This window comes from Ochotona princeps, chromosome 13, assembly GCF_030435755.1.
Source record: "Ochotona princeps isolate mOchPri1 chromosome 13, mOchPri1.hap1, whole genome shotgun sequence".
NCBI lineage: Eukaryota > Metazoa > Chordata > Mammalia > Lagomorpha > Ochotonidae > Ochotona > Ochotona princeps.
Genome location: NC_080844.1, coordinates 3,865,319 through 3,886,197, shown reverse-complemented (window position 1 = coordinate 3,886,197; position 20,879 = coordinate 3,865,319). Strand labels below are relative to the sequence as shown.

The following is a 20,879-nucleotide window of genomic DNA, read 5'->3' as shown; positions in this document are numbered from 1 at the left end:
GATGCTCCAGGTCATGCTGCCCTCTGTGTCCTCAGAGACATGGGCTCCACAATGGGCCTATACACCTGCATTCAGCTACACCCTGGTGTCTGCCCTGGGAGCTACAGTCCCTGCTTCTGCAGTCCCTGCTTCCCAGGGCACCTGGGCCTTCCAGGGGATCTCTGATGGTTGGAGCGATCCAGCGCCTACATACCTTGGCCACCACTGCACAGAGTCAGCCACAACCCCATTTCCCTCCATCCCTGCCAACACCTCTGTCCTATGAGGATCCTGGATGCACACAGCTGTTGACATCATGCTCTGCACCTGTGTTGGTCCCAATCAGGGAAAGGCCACCCCAGGCCAGGCAGGACCGCTGCTCATGTGGCTCAAGAGTGGGAGTCCCAGGAAGGCCCTACAGTCCCAAGAGGGCTCTTTTCCTGTCCTGAGTTGGGGTGCTTAAGGCAGGGTCTGGCCTTCACCCCCACAGTGACTTCAGCCAAGGACACAAGTCTATGAAGGCCTTTAGGACACCCCCACAGCCTGGACAACAGGCATCAGGTGCTACTGAGGTGAAGCAGGAGAGACATCACCCCCAACCCTCTCTCGACCCTGAGGAACACATTGGGACTGCCTGGGGCCCAGCCAGGCCTTGTGCTCAGAAGCTTCTGGAGCAGAACTGAGCAGCAGGGGCAGACCAAGGGTGACACAGAAGAGGGAGAAGGCCCTGGGGTCTGATGGCCAGCCCTGGGCCCTCCAACCGTAGACACACCCAAGGGAAATCAGGCTGAATTCCTGTGCTGGACTCACCTTGGGGAGGCAGGAGGCAGTGCAGCTTCCGCAGCTCATGCTTTGAGGCCTGGAGCTGCTTGATGACAATGTCATCGCCCGGGGTCCAGACTTGCTTCAGGCTCTCCTGGAGGAATTCCTGCAGGTGGTCCCTGGTCATCTTCAGCAGGCGCCCTAGGCATGAGGGAGGGTGTGAGGCTGGGAGAGGTCACAGGGGTTCCCCACAGCCAGGACTGCTGATGTTGCTGGGTTACCCAGAGGTGAAAGGAGGGGACTGACGAGGGGAGAATGCCCTGCCCAGGTCTCCCTGTGGACTGTGTGCTCGGCTGGTGTGGGGTAGTGCAGGGGCATCCAGAGCCTCTCCCAAGGTGCCCGAGCAGCAAGAGGCCACATCTTCCTGGCCTCCTCCCTGCTCACTTGTGATGGATGGACACGAGGACCCAGTTCCTCATCCCCAGCACCCTGCCTTCTTGGGCCCTGAGGACTTACTTCTGTGAACCTTCAACATCGTGTAGGCCATGGTGGTGAGCACATGCTGCCCTTCCAGGACGAAGATGTCCCACATCCTCAGCGCCAGGGGGAATGGAGCCTGGGGGAGAGAGCAGGGCCTGAGCAGGGCCACAGTGGGGAGGGTGTGCAGGCCCTGACGAGGGAGTGGTGATCACAGCAGGCCCCAAGCTCTATCACGGGAACTTATCCCACTGCTGGGTGGGACCATGTCTGCTGGAATGTTCCCAGCTCACTGAGGGGCCGAGGCCCAGAGAGAGGAGGGGTGAGACCTCAGGAGCACAGCCAGGACCCAGGGATCCAGCAAGAGCTCTGTGCCCTTGGAGCCATGGGGGATGCTAGAGACCCCACACCTGGTTGAGGGTGAGGGCTCAGCAGGGCCAAGTCCAGGCTACCTTCCAGGAGTGAGGCGGCATTAGCCCAGCTGCATCCTGGTGGACAGCCCAGGCCCTTGGGGATCTCCTGCCTCCTCCTGCAGGGTTCTGGCCTTCACCAGGATTCGCAGCATGTGTGTTCCTGGGACCTGTCCCTTCCCTGCTGGCCCTCAGCCTCAGACTCAACCTGGCAAATCCTGAAGGGCAGGGCAGCTGATTGGGTACAGGCTTCGCCCTCTATACTGTCTGCTGGGACTGTGGGGGCTCTTCTCTGCTGTGGGCAAGTGGACACTGGGGTGGGAGATTAGTTACTGAGGTAGGAATTCCTCTGGGTAAGGTGTCACTGGGGCTGCACTTACCACATCCAGAAAACACTGAGTAAACCAGTGTGCCGTGCAGTCCTGGAGGTTGAGTCCCTGCTGCTCCTGAGGAAGAGGCAGAGGGAGGTGAGGGCCAGAAGCAGGCCTGAACTCCCCCTGGCCTGAGCCCATGGCAGGGCCCCATGGTGCGGCAAGCCCAGCAGCAGGTGTCTGTGCTCCTCACAGCCACACAGGCTCCTGAAGGGAAACTGCCACCAATCTCTTCTCCTTCAGGAGAGTCTCCCTTACATCTATGCAACCCCTGGGACCACATGCTGCCAAGGGTAACAAAGGCCCCCACTGCCACACATCTAGGTGATTGGAAAACCTTGTTGAATGAATGACTTTCCCACACCACCAAAGGGCCTGAGAGCCTATTGTTACACCCCGCCCCACCCCCACCTCCCCGCCCCCCCGCAGGTATGATTGCGGAGCCCTAGTAACAAGTCAAGGAGGCCCTTTGCTCACCAGGTGTTGCTCGAGAGCCGGGAGGGTGCGGTGCACAATATCTCCCAGGTGGTTCTGCAGTGTCTTCAGCTTTGGTGATCCGTGTGTGTAGAGACCTGAGAAGGATCAGTCCCCAGCCCTTGGGTCAGAGCTTCTACCCAGGAAGGCAACAGAGCCACAGGGAGGAGCAGATCCTGCTGAGCACCCAGGGCTGGGAGAGGCTCTCAAGGGGCAGGAGGGTGGACAGAGAGCCGGGCTGAGAAACGTTAGAATGTGGGTGCATGTAGGACTGTGTGGGATCCAACCCAGACTGCCCCCAAGTGTCTGCTGGGAACATATTCAAGCTGGGTACCTTACAACCATTCCAACAAGCAGGAGTGAGAAGGGGGTGACCTTAGAGGGGATGCTGCCTCCTGGAGTATCAGGTGTGGCTTAGTGGCGGGTGTGCATGTAGACCAATGTGAGGCACAGAGGCAAGTGGAGACATGAGTCACGTGGACACAGACAGGACTCATTGGCCTAGAGATTCCCACACACAGGACAGTAAGGGAAGACTGCAGGATCATGGGGAAGGCTTGAACAGCTCAATAGAGGAGGCTTCTGCTAGCCCTGGCTTCTCAGCAATCCTCCAAGGGGAGATTGGCTTCCACACCCAGGGCATGACAGTGAGGATTAAAGCTCTAGTCATGTGGATTTGTGTCCATGAAGTAGTGGGCTGTGCAGGGAGCCCACCCTTCCCATCCACCTACCAGACATCGCATATTTTTTGTTCTCCATCAGCTGGACCAGAGCCCAGAATGTGTCTTCCTCGCTCAGCCACATCAGCAATAGCGCCACTAGATGGCTCAGGCCTTGGCCACAGCCCACCTCCTGCAAGAACCCAGAACAACATTCAGAGACCTCTCTGGCTAGGGCTTCGGCCACCTTCCTGGGAGGGTTTGCTCATGTGCTGAAGAGAGTAGGAAAATGTTGGAGGGAGCCACTGAGCCTCTCTTGTCCCTGGGTGCCATGACTTTGAGCACTGGAGCATACACCAGGTCTCAGAGTCCCTGGAGAGAAGCCTTCAAGGCCAGAGCACAGGCAGTGACTGGGGAGACCAGAGGCAACAACCCATGTGTACCTCCTAGATCTCAGGGTAGGGCAGGCAGCTGTGGGAATCCATGCTCCACCCCACAGAAACCCCTGGAACTCTGTGCTCCGTGTGTGCACGCTACAAGGGCACCATTTCAGACAGGAGGAAGCAGCAGCAGGGTTAGGCCTGCACGGGCTAGGAAAGAGAATGGACAAGGCCTGGGTGTGGATCCAGGCTGCCTGAATATGTCTCCCACAGGCATGCGACAGGGTGCCTGGGACAGGTCAGGAGGATGGGAGGCCCAGACCTTGCTGGGGTCAGCTGAGGAGTCTGGCAGCCATTCCCTTCATGGGAAAGGCCTGAGTGGGTGGGCATGGCTGTGGCACTTGTGGAGGGGAATTCAGACCAGTGGCACCTGAACAGGTGACTGACGGGTACAGTGGCATCAGGAGGATCAAAACTCAACAAGGAACAGCACAGCACAGTCACCCAGGTTGCCCATCAGCCTATGGAATGCCGGTACTCAGTGGAGCACCACCAACCCTGCCTGCATCTGGAATATGAAGCACAGTCCAGGAGCAAGGAACAACTTTACCGTTCTGGAACGTGGGCTTGGTCCCAGGGAGCCATTAGCTTGGTCTCTACACTTGCTCTCTCACTTGTGGTTTGGAGAGGCCCCAACAAGGCAGCCTTGGCTCTCTGTGACAAGGTTCACCCTGGATGCGCAGCCTGGGTACAGGACCTGAGGAGCTGATCCAGGAATACTCACAGGGTTGTACACGGTGTAGGCCATCAAAACATCAAGCAAAGCCTGCTGCCTGTAAGAGAGAGGAGGGGTGGTGTTTCCTTCCCTGCTGAGGCTCTCAGTGCAGCCCTGCCTCCCTGACACTGCCAGCCCACCAAAGGCCCGGGACACTTCTCTGCCACAGAAGCCAGGATGTACTCAGGGCACTTTGGTTGCTTTGTTTTCTTTTCATTGCACTCTCTCCACAGGGTCTTTTGGCAAGGAATCAGAGTTTGCTGCAAATCAAGACACTTGCATCCCTTTTGTTTCTGTTGTAAATGAACTGTTCTGAGGTTTGTTGCTTAGCCTCTCCCAAGAACCCCATCACCCTAGGACCTTGGCTCCTCCTCATCCCTAGGGCCCCTCCAGCCCACAGGCCTCACCTGGCTCCATTGCGTTCTTGGAACAGCACGTGATTTCGGAAGCTCCCTCGCACAGGCCAGTTGATCTGGTCGAATGGCGTTGACTGCAGCCTGGACTGCTCCTTCATTGCCTGCAGGGTAGGGCCAAGGGCAGGAAGGAGCCTGAAGAGCAGGAAAATGCCCCCTGCCACGCAAGCACCCCACATCCACACAGCTCTTCAGGTGTTGGGGAGGGCTCTGCAGGAAGCTCATTGCCCTGGGCATCTGGAGTCTAGGGAGGGTCTGGGCTGCTCACCTCACCTTAGCACCCATGTCACCCCCAATGCCCAACAGCCCTGCACAAGGAACCGTCCAAGGGTCTGCACAGTGAGTGTCAAGCCAGCAAGGTCCCTCTGTAGTACACCCTGCCACCCATAGCACGTCCCAGGTGCATCTCCACCTCAGCGACCTTCAGGCCCCAGAGCCTCCTTACAGCAGCTCAGGTCCTGTCTGTCCCAGCATGAAGAGCTCTCAGTGCTGTCCGTGTAAGTGGGGCCCATCCCCATCAAGACATCACAAGTTGCCCTTGGCGCTGAGCCTTCTCTGGGCAATGATTAGTCTTCAAGTTTAGGTCCAAGGGTAGCACAAAATCAAGACATGGGAGGGCAAGCCTGGCAACACCACTTGGACCCTGCTCCCAAGATCCACGGGAATCAAGACAGGATGTTTCCTCAGGCTCCAATGCAGCACTATCTACCACAGGGGACCCAGTTACCTGATGCCACCTGGCAGGTCAGGTGTATCGTGGGCTGAGCGCACAGTCATACCTTGTACTTCCCCACGTTCTGGGCTTTCTTCGTGTTCACATCAAGCATTAGCATCCAGATGCTTCCCCGCACCTGGCTGGGGATTCCTTTGAAGCATCTCCGATGGAACTGCAGGGAGGAGCAGATCAGGTGAATGGGGCCATGGCTGCTCCGGGAAGGGTGTGCAGCGGGAGGCGTCAGGAGGGGGAAGCCATGGACTCTGTGCTGTGTCAGCAAAGGGAGGATCTGCCTGGGCCTGATGACCAAGGTTAGAGGAGGGGCTGGGCTGAGGACCCAGGCTTGCTATGCACTGCCTGCTCCCTATGGAGCATGAGGAGGCATGTTGGTCCATGTCTGGGACTTGTCCCAGTGGTGACACTGGACTGTGTACCAGGAGAGTCACCTGTGATAACGGTAAAGGGGTGCAGGTGACCCATGTCTACGGCAGGACAGTTGCCCCAGGCTTTTGAGAGGCAGGTGTCCAGTCCAACAAAAGCCACCACCCATCCCTGCTCTGCTCCATGTGTTCCCCATGGACCCTCCCTTCATGGTACCTTCTTGCTGTCACAATATTTGGTATAATTCTTCAACATTTTGACCCACTTTTGGAGTCTCCGAGTTTCCATCTGTTTCTGCTGCAAAAGGAGGATGGTGTGAGGTCAGCTGCTGACCCCGGAGGATGGCCCCTGGGTGCCACTCTGGAGCCCTGGGAGGACTCATGGGAGGAGAAAGGAAAGGTGCAGACCCTGAGCCCTGAACCCGTTGCCTCTGGGGGTGGAGGGGCGCCTGTGGCCTGGACTCTGTCACAGCACAGCCTTTTGTCAAGGCTGAGTTCCCCAAACTACAGTCAAGGCTGTCACTATCACACCATTGGGTCAAGGTGGCTACAGGCCAGGTTCCCCAGAGCTGCAGTCAGTTTGGGGACAGGTGATGAGTTAGTGTCCCCACTCGGGCCTGTCATTTCTGCATGGGCAAAACCTCAAGGGGCTTCAACTGTCCACAGCCAGGGACTCCTGTGGCCCCCTGAGAACACGCCCCGGGCCAAGGACTCCTTCTCACCTTAGTCCCCAGGACACTGTCCTGAAGCAGCATCTTCTCACTGGAAGGGGAGAGGCAGATGTGAGGGAAGGTTCCACACACACACTTCTACATCCAAAGCAGGCTGGGGAAGAACCAGTGTCCCACCTCAGTCCAGGCAACAGAGAAGGGAAGGGAGGAGGCAACCATGCTGCCAGTGCACAACCAGGAGTGGCCTTGACCGTGAGCACAGGGCATCTCTGCTCAGGCACCCACCCTCACAGTCCATGGGGGCTCAATGTCCCAAGTCAGGCCACAACTCAGGAGTGCAGCAGGCCCCTTGGCAGCTGCAGGGACAGTGCTCTCTTGAGGAGGGACAGGCTGCCCTGGGCTGAGGGTCTGGGTGTGACCATCAGCCATCCCCAAGAAGTGATCTGAGGACTCAGCAAATCCAGCACCTGCCCTGCAGTACCCAGTGCAGGGAGGGTGCACCTGCCCATGAACAGGACACCATCACATCCTTCCCGGGTGTGTCTCCCTTGTTCACCTTCCTCCCTGGTGCACTTGTCACCCAAATGTGAGCTCCCATCCATGTCCCTCATCTGACAGCTGAGACCATGACCACCCTCTCTGGACACTTTTCCTGTCATACCGAGGAGCCAGAACCAGCCCTGCTTAATCCTGGTCCTGAGGTGAGCCAGAAGGACACATCCTGAAGCATCTCGAGGTTCTGCCCCTCCTGGTGACCTGAGCCCAGCACCCCAGCTACAGGGCTTCTCTTACCCTGGACAACTGGCTGAACAGCCTCAAACTAGGTCCTGTACCACAATGACCACTCTCCTCCCAGCACAGCCAGAGCTCCTGTGCCCTCACCTGCAAGCCCGCCAGCCTGGTATCTCTGTTGCAACCTGGGCTTGGTAGAGCCCTGGAAGTCACAGCCCTGGCTCTCCCTCAGGCTTAACCCTTCAGCAGGACTTCAGCATGGCCACAATCACCCAGGAAGTGTGCTCATCTGCCAGGTTTATATGCTGACACTGGATGCAGCAGTGGAATGCAGATGCCCAGGCTATGGGCCTTGGAAACAGAGCTGGACCTCAGGCTGCCCACTGTCCTCAACACAAACAGGCCTCTGAGTGTCCAGCTGCTGCCGCATGTCCAGCTCGGTCCCTCCCTGAGTCCTGAGTCACTTGCTGGGTGTCTCTGATCTGCTCCAAGGCTGACCAGAGCCTGCACTGTGACTGCAGCAAGGGCCCAGGTAGGGACCTGGGGACAGGTGTTCAGCCTCAAGCAGGACACACTGAAATGGTTCCCTGGCCTGGAAGGAGCAGGGCTGCAAATGACTCACTGTAGAAATCCAAGCCTGTCTGGGAAGAGGCGGCCGCTGTCATCATCCTCTTCTTCAGGCTCAGATAGAGCCACACCTTGGTGGCCCTGCAGTCAAGAGGGAACAGGGTGAATAACCAGGGTGCTCAGAGCCCCTCAGAGCTGAACCACTCTCCTCTGTGCCCACAGAGAGGCTGGTTCATGCACTCACAACCACACACTTCAGGCAGGACCCACCTCCTCTGCCCAGCACCCTGGTTGTACCTGCTCATATTTGGCAATTGTCGCTGCTTGCTCACGGTCCCGTCGGGCCCTCACAGCGACCATGCCCAATCTGGAAGACAAATGGCCAAATGTGACCCAGCCTAGCAGAGTCATGGGGACTGCGGTCTCACATCTGTCCCCATGATCACAGAAGGCACAGCCCCACACCCGAACCTGCAGGCCCATGGTGGCCTGGAATGAGGATGCTGACTTGCTCAGGGCATGTGGACAGAGGGAAGATGGGGCAGGGACAGCCACCCTCTAGCCTCACCTGCCCAAGGAGGACACTCCTCCTCTGCTTAGCATCCAACTGTCTAATAGGAGAACCACAACTCAGGTCAGAGGTCTCCCGTTCCACTCCCACATCCAGGGCTCTCAGAGCAGTGTCCTCTGCCCCCCACCTGACATAACATCTGTCCATAAGTTGGACTCTTGAGCCCATGACCCACATAGACCCACACGGACCCACACTAACACACAGCACAGCCATGAGAAAGGACAAGTGTAAACAAGCCCTACTCACAGGTCTCCACTGAGGGCTTAGGGCCATCACCCATGCAAACAGACAGCTGAGATCAGTGTCACCCCCTGGGAGTGATGGTCCCCATGCCACAGCACACACAGAGCTCACGTCCCACTCACCTCCATCGCGAACCAGTCTGCATCCTTCAGCTGTGCTCCAGCCTTCGCTACCAACAGCAGTTCAGCAGCTCAGTTGATGCACTACTGGCCAGACTGCCTCATGTCTCGGTTTAAAATTCCCAGTGACTGTGATGTCACGGCATCCTGCCAGCCAATCACGGGGCAGCATCTGGCATGCGGGCCAGGGTTCTAAACCATGGCTTCACTAACTGCCACTAGAGCTGGAGCAAGTGGCCTCCCCAGGGCCAGTTGAAGAGAGAAGGCTGTGGTTGGGGTCCCATGGACCCAGGGGTGCCAGTGCCCTGTACCACCTGCTCAGATACTCCCACATGCCAGGAAACCTGCACCTCAAGCTCTCCTTCCTTTTCCTGCTTTCATTAGAGTGTACTACAAGTGTGAAAGCATCTTCAATTACATAACGATAAAGTTTTACCTGAAAGCAAAGTCCTAGAAAGGGAATGAGAAAAAAAAAAAAAACCACAGGAAAGATCTTTTCCATGTGTCAGTTACCTCCCCAGAAGATGACAACAGGCAGGTCTGGGCCAGGCTGAGGTCAGGAGCCAGGAGCTTCAGCTGAGTCTCCCACAAGGGCGTAGATCCACAGCACTTGGGCCATCTTCTCCTCTCGCCCAGGCACATGAGCAGGGAGCTGAGTCAGGAGTGTGGCAGCTGGAGTCCAACCACTGCCCATATGGCATGTCTGTAGCACAGGTTTCTTCCTTCTGAACCAAGTCAGCACCGGGTAATCCACACAGGCCTGTCCACAGGATCTGATCTAGGCATTCAGGTAGTTTAGGGTCAGGAGTCTGGAAGACACACTTTCCCCACCAGGGTAATAGTTTTCACCCACCATGTGTCAGTTTGTCAGTTAGTGAGTACCCATCATCACCTGGGCCTGGCATGTGGAGGGGGTGGCAGGATTACACTGTGATTGGCCACACCCTCTCAAGCCCTAGAAAAGTCCATAGAAGGAGGGGTTTAATCTCTCTTGGTCCTTTTGGCCCTCTGGTGCTGCTTCATGCCTTGGGCTTTTCTCTCTTCAGCTCCTCTCCCCTGCTGTCTTGGGTCTTGCAGGCAGAGCCTAAGAAAGGGAGCAATTTCTTTCCCTCAGGATACAATGTATCCTCTCTCCCTCACCCCTCTTCCTGTTTCTCCACTTTAGTTTCTGTTTCACTCTCTGAATAAACTTTTCCACTTGTTTCTGCTGTGTTGGTTTCTGCAGCTAAAAGGCTTTCTAAGTAAAAGGGAAGAGCCTAAGAACACCTAGGCAACACATCTGTGGCTGTGACTGCAATGTCCTGACCAGGGACTCCCAGGGGTACAACCTGCTGCCCTAGAAGATGCCCACCCCATCGCACCTCCAATGCCAACCAGCTCCCTTGCTTTGTTCCTGCCTCTCTTCCTGCTGCTTCAGCTGTTGAGCACCAGGAGGTCCTCTGGGATGGAGCGGAGCAGCCAGCATAGCATGGACTGCAGGGGATCCCCAGCTGACCTGGTCCACACTGTCCACACTGACACAGACTAGGTCTTGATGGACAAAACACTGTGAACTCCACAGAGCAGCTCCTGATGCAGCCACATCCTGGTGACACCATGCTACTGCTGACAAGGGACAGCCCGTGGGGTCAGGAGCAGCTATAGGCTCACACCCACCCACAGTGCTGACTGCCAGGCTGCTCAGCCCTGTAGGACAGAGGTGTCACTGTCAGCAGCGGCTCAGCCCTCCCAGCACGTGCACTGGTTATGCTCACTGCTTGATGCTCAGAGCCCAGAGAACCCAGACTTCCTGGTGCTTGCTCTCCCAGTCCTCCAGAAGGAGTTGTCTTCTACCCTGAGTGGCTCCCATGTTCTTCTGTGTGTCATGAACATCCCTTCCCTGTGTGCCTTGGCTGTGAAAGTTTGGAGGGGGAGATTTCGAAGACAAAAACCGTGAGTCAGGTCTATGCCAGACCCAGGAACCCAGCAGGTGTGCACCCTAATCCCTGAAAGGAACCTGAGATACCTGAGATGGGGATGTGTGAACCAAAGTGAGTGTGGGCTGGTGGTGGTGGTGAGAGCCTGATCTGGACCAGCTCTCTAGATTCCAGCAGGTAAGGCAGAACTAGAGTCCAAATGTGGTCATGTATGTAGGTATGCATTAGGACACTGCTGCAGGCATGCACAAGGCAGAAGGGGGAGTGAAGGCTGCCTAGGCAAAGAGGAGTCTTCTGGGCACCAGCAGGCCCGGTGAGTGGGAGGGATCCAGACAGGGAATGCAGGCTGATCAGTGGACATGCACAGATGGTGGGCGGTTCTCAGTGCAGCGGCAGGAAAGCAAAGCTGCTGATGAGACACAGCGTTGCGGTGCTGTGGGCCAGGAGTGTGCTGGGACAGAGTGAAGCAGCTATAATCAGCTGTGCAGCTCTGTGGCTCCACAAATCCTCTGGTGCCTGCCTCAGTTCTCCTTCAGAAGCTCTGCTCACAAGGCCTGCCCTGGGCCTCACACAGCTTTCAGATGCACTGTGGGGCTGTCCTGAGGTGTGACCAGGGATGGAGAGGTTTGTGGCTGTCCCTGTGCAGTGAGTCCTCAAGGCACCAGAGAGCCCCTCCCTGCAATGCCCACATTCCCTGACTTCATGTGTGGGCATCACATTTTTACCATTGCCTAAGTGGGGACTCCAGGCCCTGGAGCGGAAGCCAGAGTGGACGTCTGCTCTGTAAGTGTCCTGAGTGCAGACTGCTGTGAGCATCAGGCATGAGCATGTGCAGTAGGGCCAATCAGGGAAAGGTCGGCCTGGGGCAGGCTGGGCCATTGCTCATGTGGCTGGAGAATGGGGGTCCCAGGAAGGCTCTGCAGTCCCAGGAGGGCCCTAGTCCTGTCCTGGGTGAGCATGCTCAGAGATGGGAATGACTTCCATTCCCATGGTGAGCTCAGCTGAGCACCCGGGAGCACAGCAGCCTTCAGGTGAGCCCCACAACCTGGCCCCCAGGAGTGGGGTGCTGCAGAAATACGGTGGGAATGTCAACACCCTAATCCTGCCTGACCCCTGAGGAGCACATCTGGAAGCTGCTCGAGGCCCAGGCAGGCGTAGAAGGTTCTCAAGCAGAAATGAGCAGCATGGCATAAGGAGGGCAATACACAAGAGGCAGAGGCCCTGTGGCCGGCTTGCCAGGCCTGGATCTTCAGGGAGAGTCAGGCCAGAGTCCTGGGCTGGGCTCACCTTGGGAGGGCAGGGCAGGAGACAGCGGGGCTGCCCCAGCTCAAGTTGGGAAGCCTATGGGATGAATCAGCTCAATGCCAGCAGTGCAGATGGGAGCTGAGCTTGAGTGTAGGAACAGCAGGTCCCCTGTTAAACCACTTGTGTGCCATCACGTAGTTAGTCCTCCTGGCACTTCATGTGGTCAGTTATGTGAGTTAGCAGACATTGTGTTCTTATTTTCTCAGGCTTGTTTTACACAATATTCTCTTGATGTTTTCTGTTCCTTGTAGGTTACTCAGTGTTCTGCGTGCAATGGCGTCTTCTCTCGTTCTGGCCTACCTAGAATATTTGTATTGGGTTTGACCTCAGATGCCCCAAATGTCCCAGATTACATTACTTATGTGAAAACACTTACAGAACCAAGAAGTGAGGCTGGAACAAATCCTCCAGGAAAATATCTAAAGTGAAGCTGATGCACATGCTTATCCCTTGCTAAGGATTGGACTGTGGTCTGTCCCTCAAAGGTGCATGTGCTGGAACTTGGTGTCAGTATGCAGAGGATGAGGTAGTCCTTTGAGCCCAGTGTGATGGCTCAATTGGCTAATCCTCGCCTGGCAACAAGTGGGATCCCATACGGGTATTGGTATGTGTCCCAGCGGCTTCACTTCCCACCCAGCTCCCTGAATATGGCCTGGAAAAATGTCGGAACATGGTTCACAGCCTTTGCACTCTGAACCCAAGTGGGAGATGCAGAAGCAGCTCCTGGCTCCACATTAGCTCAGCTCTGGCTGTTGAAGCCACTTATGATGTCAACCAGTGGATGGAAGATCTTTCTCTCTGTCGCTCCTCCTCTAAATCTGCCTTTCTAATAAAAAGAAAAACATTAAATTAAGAGAGGTGCCACTTAGTGAAACATCAGTCAGTCACGGGAGCCTCTCTCCCTCACAGGAGCAGGTCAGACCCTTGGGGACCAGACTTGTCCCTCAGAGAGGGGCTGGTGCATCTCCTGTAGGCATGGGCCACTAGCTCATCCCCATCACTCAGGTTGCTACCATTGTGCTGGCATGGGCCTCCACTGGAGCCACCAGATGGTGGCGCTATGCTCTGGCAAACCTCTGCAACTGTGAGCTTAGTGACCCTTTTCACAAAGTAGTCAGTCAGTAGATGAACCATAGCTTTCTTATCCAATCCTCTGTTGATGGGCATTTTGGTTGTTTCCATGTTTTTGCAATTACTGATTGTGCTGCTATGAACATAGGAGTGCATGTTGGTTTCTCATAGAACAAGTGTTGTGGATATATTCCTAGGAGTGCTATTGCTGGATCATACGGTATGTTGAATTTGAGTTGTTTGAATATTCTCCATACTGATTTCCATAGAGGCTGTACCAGCCTGCAGCCCCACCAGCAGTGGAGTAGGGTTCCCTTTTCCCCGCAACCTCGCCAACAAGTGTCGTTGGTGCTTTCAGCTATTAAAAAAAACAAAATGCAGTTCTTTGTGGCCAAATGGGCCAAACTGGAAACCATAATGCTAAGGGAAATGAGCCAATCCCAAAAGGTTAAATACCACATGTTTGCCTTAATTTAAGATGATATGATGTTATGTATAACATGTTATGTTTTGAATGTTATATGTTGTGTATAAACTAAAATTGAAGTATAGGTGAGGTGGTCACAGAAGGTGGCTGGGAACCCGCATTTACTTTTAACATATTGGTTACTCATTACTATGTCAATTAATTCCATAATGATGTAAATTTTTGCTGATGGTATGTTGGAGCTTTCAATTGACTGGGATGATACTCTGCTGGCTCTGTCATCAGACCAGAGAGGGTATATCTAAGAAGCCGTTGAACTTGACGGGACAATAAGATGCTGGACTCTATGTTTGGTATACGCTTGCAATGGGGAAATCTCAACTGAACTTGAGCTGTGGTTATGCAACAAGGTGGAGGAATCCACCATGGTGGGAGGGTTTGGGGAGGGGTGGGGAGAACCCAAGTATCTATGTAACTGTGTCACATAATACAATGTAATTACTGAAGTTAAATAATAAATAATTAAAAAAAAAAAACAAAAAAAACCAAAAAAAAACCAAAGTAGTCAGTCAGGGCCTTTACCATACCAGAAAGTAGACAACACCACTTTGTTACTTTGTCAAGGATTTATTTCAAAGTCAAGGTTACAGATGGAGAAGGAAGGAGAGAGAGAGAGAGAGAGAGAGAGAGAGAGAGAGAGAGAGAGAGAGAGAGCGCGAGCTCTTCTCATCAATTGGTCCACTCCCCAAATGGCTACAGCAGTTGAGGCTGCATCAGGCTCAAATTAGGAACCAGGAACTCCATCCTGGTTTTCCACATGGTGCCAGGGACCCAGGTACCTGAGCCATCCTCCACTGCGTTCCTGGGTGAGTCAGCAGGAAGCTGGATTGGAAGTGGAACTCTGATAAAAGATGCCAACACCGGAAGCAGTGGCCCAATCCACTGCATCACAATGCTGGCCCTGACACCTCTTTCAAGTATTATTATCTACACAGGGCTCTTCCCTAACAACTAGATGATCAGTTCAGGAATAATATCATTATGGGCTTTTATAATACACTGGCCTAAAATAGTTTAGGTAAAAATGATCAGAACTGCAGTGACTAATAGACATCTCCACAGTCATGGTCATAAGGGTTTAAGGTGTTGTTTTCAATATTGTTTCCACAGTTGCTGGCTTCATTGCCACAGGGCTGAGAAAACCTTTTCACGGTCCATTGGACAACCGGGTAGATTTCAGGGCATCCACAGACTTGGGCATTTGTTGCAAAGCTTGTGCAGCACAGGTGTGTCATCTGTCTGTTTCCCATCTTTTGATGAGTTACTCCATGTCCTCTTCTGGCTCAGAGCAGCTGGCTGTCATGACTTTCATGTGCATCCGGGTATGTTCTCTAGTGCATGGGCATTGGCAAATGAGGAGGCCCAGCCCTGACACGTGCACTCCAAGGTCAGACCACGTATCTTGTAGTTCTCCCTGATGCCAGGGTTTGAGTCCAGTGGTCTAGTTGGGGAGTCCCCTAAGAAATCTCATCTGGAGTCTTCCAACTTGACTCTTGTGCTCCACTGGTTCAGGCTCAGGTTGGATCCATAATCTGCATCAGCCAATGCACATAACAGTGGGTGCAGCTGCACGGGCAGTTCTGCCCCCAGCTCCAGTGCTCGTAGGAACTGGGGTTGCTTCGGCCTAGCCCAGCCCAGCCCACCACACGCCTTGTCCTCACACACCAGCACGTGCTGAAAGCCAGCCCAGAACAACCTGCCTCCAGCCTAACTCTGTGATGCTCACTGCATTCTGGCTCTCAGGAGATCCAGCAGGTAATGTATCCTAGCCCAATCCAGCCTGCCCCACACCTGGTCCGCACACATGCTGACTGGTGCTGCAGTCTTGTCTAACCTGACCTGTCTCCACCCCAGCTCTCCTGCTCACCAGTGCAACTGTAGCCTAGCAGTAGAGTCCCCAAAGTTCCTTTACCAGGCCAGCTCCCAGACCAGGTCAGCTCCCTTGAAGACCTATGAATGCAGTGGCTTGATCGGGCAAAGTCCCCAGAAGTCATCCTACACCTATGAAACATGCTCTTGGCGGCACCCTCTTCAAAATGTCTACAAATTCCCTTCCCCAGGCATTCTGCAGGCTCTTCCCAGATGCCACACAACCCAGAAGGATCTGGGCCCGAGGCAGTGTGGTCCCACTTCTCAGGGCATTCCCAGCTGCAGGTCCTCATAAACATCCAGGAGTAAGGCGACAGTGTTCTTTAGTATCAAGAACAACCACACAGTCTGATGCAACATGTCCGTTTATTGTAATGCAAGTGCAAACTTATACACACTAAGAAAGGGGATGGCAGGGGTCTGTCTGCCAACAGTCCTGCCACTGAGCAATGGCACTGTCATTGGCTAGTAGGCACGTCTATCTCTTTAGAGCCTCCAATCATGTCATAGGTCACATACAATACTCACGGCTGGCAGGCAGGCTGTGGGTCACGCACAACAGGTGGCAGGCCAGATCCAGGGGTGATCGCCCACACTCACTGAGCTCCCTGCCCACTAGGGGTGTGCCTGGGTATAAGTTTTAAAATAGACTCTTCTCAGTTACCTATAAAACAGATGAATATGAGTAAGGATAGATGATATAATTTTCCATGGTCAAGAAATTCATGTGTAAGACATACCAACCAACCACTACGGTGAACACAAGGCTTACATAAAGAGTTTGAATGCAGAAGGGAATACACGGGATTGAATGAGCTCATTCAATGGTGAGAATGGGATCCTAAAGGGGCATTCACTGAGCTCTATGAGGGTTAGATGATGTATGGTGAATGATGATCCTAGGACACACAACAGGCTGACTGACACAATGAGCTCCCAATGCTGTTTCTGATGCATTAGAGGATTGGGGGTGGGAAAAGGCAGATATCTTTCAAAAGAACCAGTCGTAACTTTATCATGTGCAAGTTACACTTCATTCAGGCTTGCCTTGGAGTGCCATGCACATGGGAGTGCATGCAATCCTAAGAACAAAGGTTGGAATATGCATTAGTATCAAAGAAAAAAAAAATGACAGCCTCATTTGAAGAAACTCGCATGTGGATAATACCAAGAAAAAAAATCTATTGCATTTTCTTAAGAGATTGACAAGCTGATCCTGAAATCTGTACAAAGAAACCAAGGTCTTAGAAGAGAGAAAACCACTTGGGGAAATGAAAGAGGGAAAATGGTATGTGACCTCACAATTTAAATTTATTTATAGTTGTCAGGATGACATGAATAAGAATAAACACAGAGTTGACTGCAACAGAGCAGGAACTTTACTAACAGCAGGTTAAAAAAAGTGAAAACAAATCTAATTATCTTCCACAGATGAAAGAAAAAGTAAACTGAGATATCTCCAGCAATGCAATGTCACTTAGGGGTCAAAGGGCATATACTACGGATGTATACAATGACATCAACACACCTCAAGTGCACCGCAGAGACATAAAAGCTTATGCAGTCTGGGATTCCACCTAGATGACACTGTAGAAAAACACAACTTTAGGAACAGCAGACAGGGATGGAAATAGGTATACAGATTAAAGTCATTGACAAAGATGCCAATGAGGAGCAGTCTTCTGAATCAATGCTTATGCACAACTAGATATCCATAGACGAAAATGCTAACTTGAAATCTGACCCTATACTACAAAAAAGTTAACCTAAAATGAATCAATCATACATATATATTTATGGCTAAAATATCAAACTTTTCAAAGAATACAGCAAATCAATCTTGTGGGTCTCTGACGTGCCGGGTTCCAAACACACGGTCAATCCTCATAATATGATCCAGAAAGCAAAAAAAAACCACATAAAATGGGCAACATCAAGGGCTCAGCATGATGGCCTAGCGGCTAAAGTCCTCGCCTTGAACAGCACTGGGATCTCATGTGGGCGCCAGTTCTATTCCCGGCAGCTCCACTTCCGATCCAGCTACCTGCTTTGGGACCCTTCTTTTGTGTGGGAGATGTGGAGCAGGTTCCTGGTTTTGGATTGGCTCAGCACTGGCTGCTGCGCTGATGTGGGGAGTGAATCATCGGACAAAAGATCTTCTTCTCTCTCTCCTCCTCTCCATATGTCTGACTTTCCAATAAAAATAAATAAATCTTTTTTTTTTAAAGATTTATTTTATTACAAAGTCAGATATACAGAGAGGAAGATCTTCCGTCCAATGATTCACTCCCCAAGTGACCGCAACGGCCGGTGCTGCGCCGATCCGAAGCCAAGAACCAGGAACCTCTTCCGGGTCTCCCACGCGGGTGCAGGGTCCCAAAGCTTTGGGCCGTCCTCAACTGCTTTGCGAGGCCACAAGCAGGGAGCTGGATGGAAAGTGGAGCTGCCGGGATTAGAACCGGCGCCCATATGGGATCCTGGGGCGTTCAAGGCGAGGACTTTAGAAACTAGGCCATGCAACCGGGCCCAAAATAAATAAATCTTTAAAAAAAATGGGCAACATCAAAATTCAGCTTTCACTCTCTGACAGCAACTGCTAAGAAACTAAAGAGAAAGACCGTATGAGAAAAGAAAATGTTTGCAAAAACACTTACTTATAGACTTGAATTCATAATCCTGAAATGTAAAGACCACTCATAACTTAAACATCAGAAGAGCAACCCCCTCAAAATGGGCAAAAGAACTGCAACTGACCATAGCAAGTGTATCAATGATCAGTGAGTCCAGAAAGATTCTTAGCACTATCAGTTCCCCAAAATGCAAATCAAACCTTCAGTGGGATAACAGTACACAGCCAATAAGACAGCTGTAAGTAAAAAAACTGGACAATGAGAAGTGTTGGCAAAGATATGAAGAAACTAGAATTCTCACATGTTGCTGGTAGGAATGCAATGGACTACAACCTTTTGACAAGCTGTTTAGTAGCTTCTTATGAAGCTAAACAGGCATCTAGCATACAGCGCCACAACATCACTGCTGGATATTTGCATTACAGGTGAAAAATCTAACCCACAGATATTTCCATATAGAAGTTCAGACAAACCTTACTGATAATAGACAAAAACTGGAAAAAAAAAAATCACATGACCTTCACCGGGTGAATGCAAAAGCAAATGAAGCTGTTCCCAAACAACAGAATGTCACTCTGCAGTAAAGAGATGATCTACTGATGCGGAAACTACATGAATGGATTTCAGACGCACCCTACACACGACAGATTGTATCCTATTTGATTCTATTGACATGGCACCATACAAACAGCAAAAGTATAGGGATTGCTAATATATGAATCTTGCTAGAAATTGGAGCTGAGGAAAGAAGTCAGCTGCAAGAGACAGTGGAAGACATTTGTGGTGATGGAAATGTTCTATATCCAAACATGGTGTACCATCATGTGACTGTGTCTATTTACAAACTCCATCAAAGAGTGAATTGTATGATATGTAAACATATGTTCACACTTATGTTAACAACCAAATCGGTGAGGGCAAGCCCAAGGAACATGGTAATCCACATCAAAGGGTCCCCAGATGCCAAGGCTGGGTCGACGTAGGCATGGAAGAAGAAGAACTGAAAGTCATGGAAAACATGGACCATTTTTGACAATTGACAAAGCAGCAGCTGTGTGTGGTGTAGCAACATTTTGTAAATATTCTTATAGATCTGATGCAAGGAAGTTACTCTCCCCCTACAAGAGCTAACACTTACAATGTTCTCTGCTTGGGTCTAAGCCCCTAGCAGATGCTCATAGGACCTAATCCCTACCGGAAACTGCCTTTTTCCTCATAAGAAAACTGAACAACAGATGCACAGGCCTTTGTCACAGGTCACATACCACACACCTGGAATTTGAAGCCAGGAAGTCTGGTTCCAAAGTCTAGATGAGATGTTAGGCAGACCGTAGCTGTCTTCAAACCACAGCCCACTGGTCAAACCCGGCCCATAGTCTGCTCTTCAGTGATCCAGGAGCTAAGAATCATCCTTACAGTTTTAGAGGATGAAAAAGAAGTGACAGGAACTCTTGGACCTCTGTAAGGTTCAAAGTTACTGCACAGAGTGGGCATTTAGCTGGTGGCTAAGACACAGTGAAGACTGCATCTGCCCAGGACCCAGGCTACCACTGGGCTCTAGATCACCACTCCAGCTCCAGCTTCTTGACTGTGACGCTGAGGCAGCAGGGGATGACTCAACTGGCTGAGTTCCTGCCATCCATGTGCCAGTCCTGGATTGAGTCCCCAGCTCCTGACTTTGGCACTGGCCACTGGAGGCTACTGGGGGGTGAACCAGCAGATGGAAGCCCTCTTTCTAAAATCAGCTTGAAAAAACTATTAAAATATTTACCAGATGACCTTTAATCGAAAATGTGTGCTAACTCACGTACTACAGCACCATTGACAATAACAGTGCTTCATGCTGACAAGCAGTGAGGAGCTGGGATGACAGCAGTGACTTTCACGGAGACTCCCTCCAAGGGTCCCTGGTCACTGTCCCATACTCCTAACAGCAGTGAGGGTCCATTCCTCTGAGCAGGGTTGTTGGGGGATGTGAGGAGCTGGACAGCTCACAGGCAGTTCTGGCAGGCCCCTCGCAGAGCGAGAAAGGGGCAGAACCCCTTTCAAGAGTGGAAAAGGTGCTTGCTTCTTTCTGGAGGTTGTCTTCATGGTACTTAGTTTGGTCTGGGAGAAGCAGAAGAGTTATCCTAGTTCTCTGGCTGTCATTCTGCCTGTGCTACGACTGGTGAAATAGAGGTCTGCTATTCAGAAAAGAGCCAGAGAGAGCCACTTTGGAGGTAACAGGGCAGTGCCCCGGGCCTCTGGAGCAACTCCTCCTTCAAGTCCCCCTCCTGACTGCTGTGGCAGGAGTTCGCACTTTCAATAAATCTCACCACTGCTCACTGCTCCCATCCGCATGGAAATTCTTCTTTGACACGAGACAAAAACCGAGATCCCCCTCACTGTCCCTCAGTTGGGAAATAAAGACAAAGACAAATGAGTTGCCTGCAAATGGTGTCTGGGGTTACACAGCAGTTAGGGCTGGCAGAGTCAAACCTTAGACACTCACACGTTTCAAAACATCAATCTAGGGGGCTACATTCTTAGAGAGCACCATTTGTGCAAAGAATATGGAGTAAAATGGCACGAAGGGGACATGGGGAGAAGAAGAGTGGGAAGGCATGAACCACATAAAACAGTAACTCAAAAATACATCTCATTGCCCTAGGTTGCTTTTAAACTTAATTCAAGCTTGTGCTGAATATAAAAATTGTATACTTGACTATGACATTTTCATAGAAGTAGCTTTAGAGAAATATGTCCCTGGGGCCTGCACTGGGAAATAATGGGTTTAGCCACCACCTATGATGCTATTATCCCATAGGGGCACCTTTGGACCCTGCACCCATTTGGAGGACACAGAAGAGGCTGATTGTGGACTGGCCCAGGTCCATTCATTGCCGCATTTGGGGAGTGAA

At 52.2% G+C, this 20,879-nt stretch overlaps 1 protein-coding gene and 1 long non-coding RNA gene across 2 annotated transcripts; both read right to left on the bottom strand.

Moving 5' to 3' along the window:
- Positions 1-1,339: 1,339 nt before the first annotated feature.
- Positions 1,340-2,692, bottom strand: LOC131481642 (uncharacterized). The gene is made up of 3 exons (XR_009246468.1): positions 2,477-2,692; positions 2,009-2,074; positions 1,340-1,357 (listed from the first exon to the last, which is right to left on the bottom strand). It is a non-coding gene; the product is annotated as an uncharacterized LOC131481642 (long non-coding RNA).
- A 282-nt stretch (positions 2,693-2,974) lies between these two features.
- On the bottom strand, positions 2,975-8,841 carry LOC131481759 (TBC1 domain family member 26-like). The gene is made up of 10 exons (XM_058671883.1): positions 8,705-8,841; positions 8,063-8,132; positions 7,821-7,906; positions 6,518-6,557; positions 6,013-6,093; positions 5,480-5,587; positions 4,695-4,804; positions 4,297-4,345; positions 3,205-3,325; positions 2,975-3,009 (listed from the first exon to the last, which is right to left on the bottom strand). The coding sequence occupies exons 1-10, from the start codon at positions 8,725-8,727 to the stop codon at positions 2,975-2,977; spliced, it is 723 nt and encodes a 240-aa protein (XP_058527866.1). The 5' UTR covers positions 8,728-8,841.
- Positions 8,842-20,879: the final 12,038 nt, after the last annotated feature.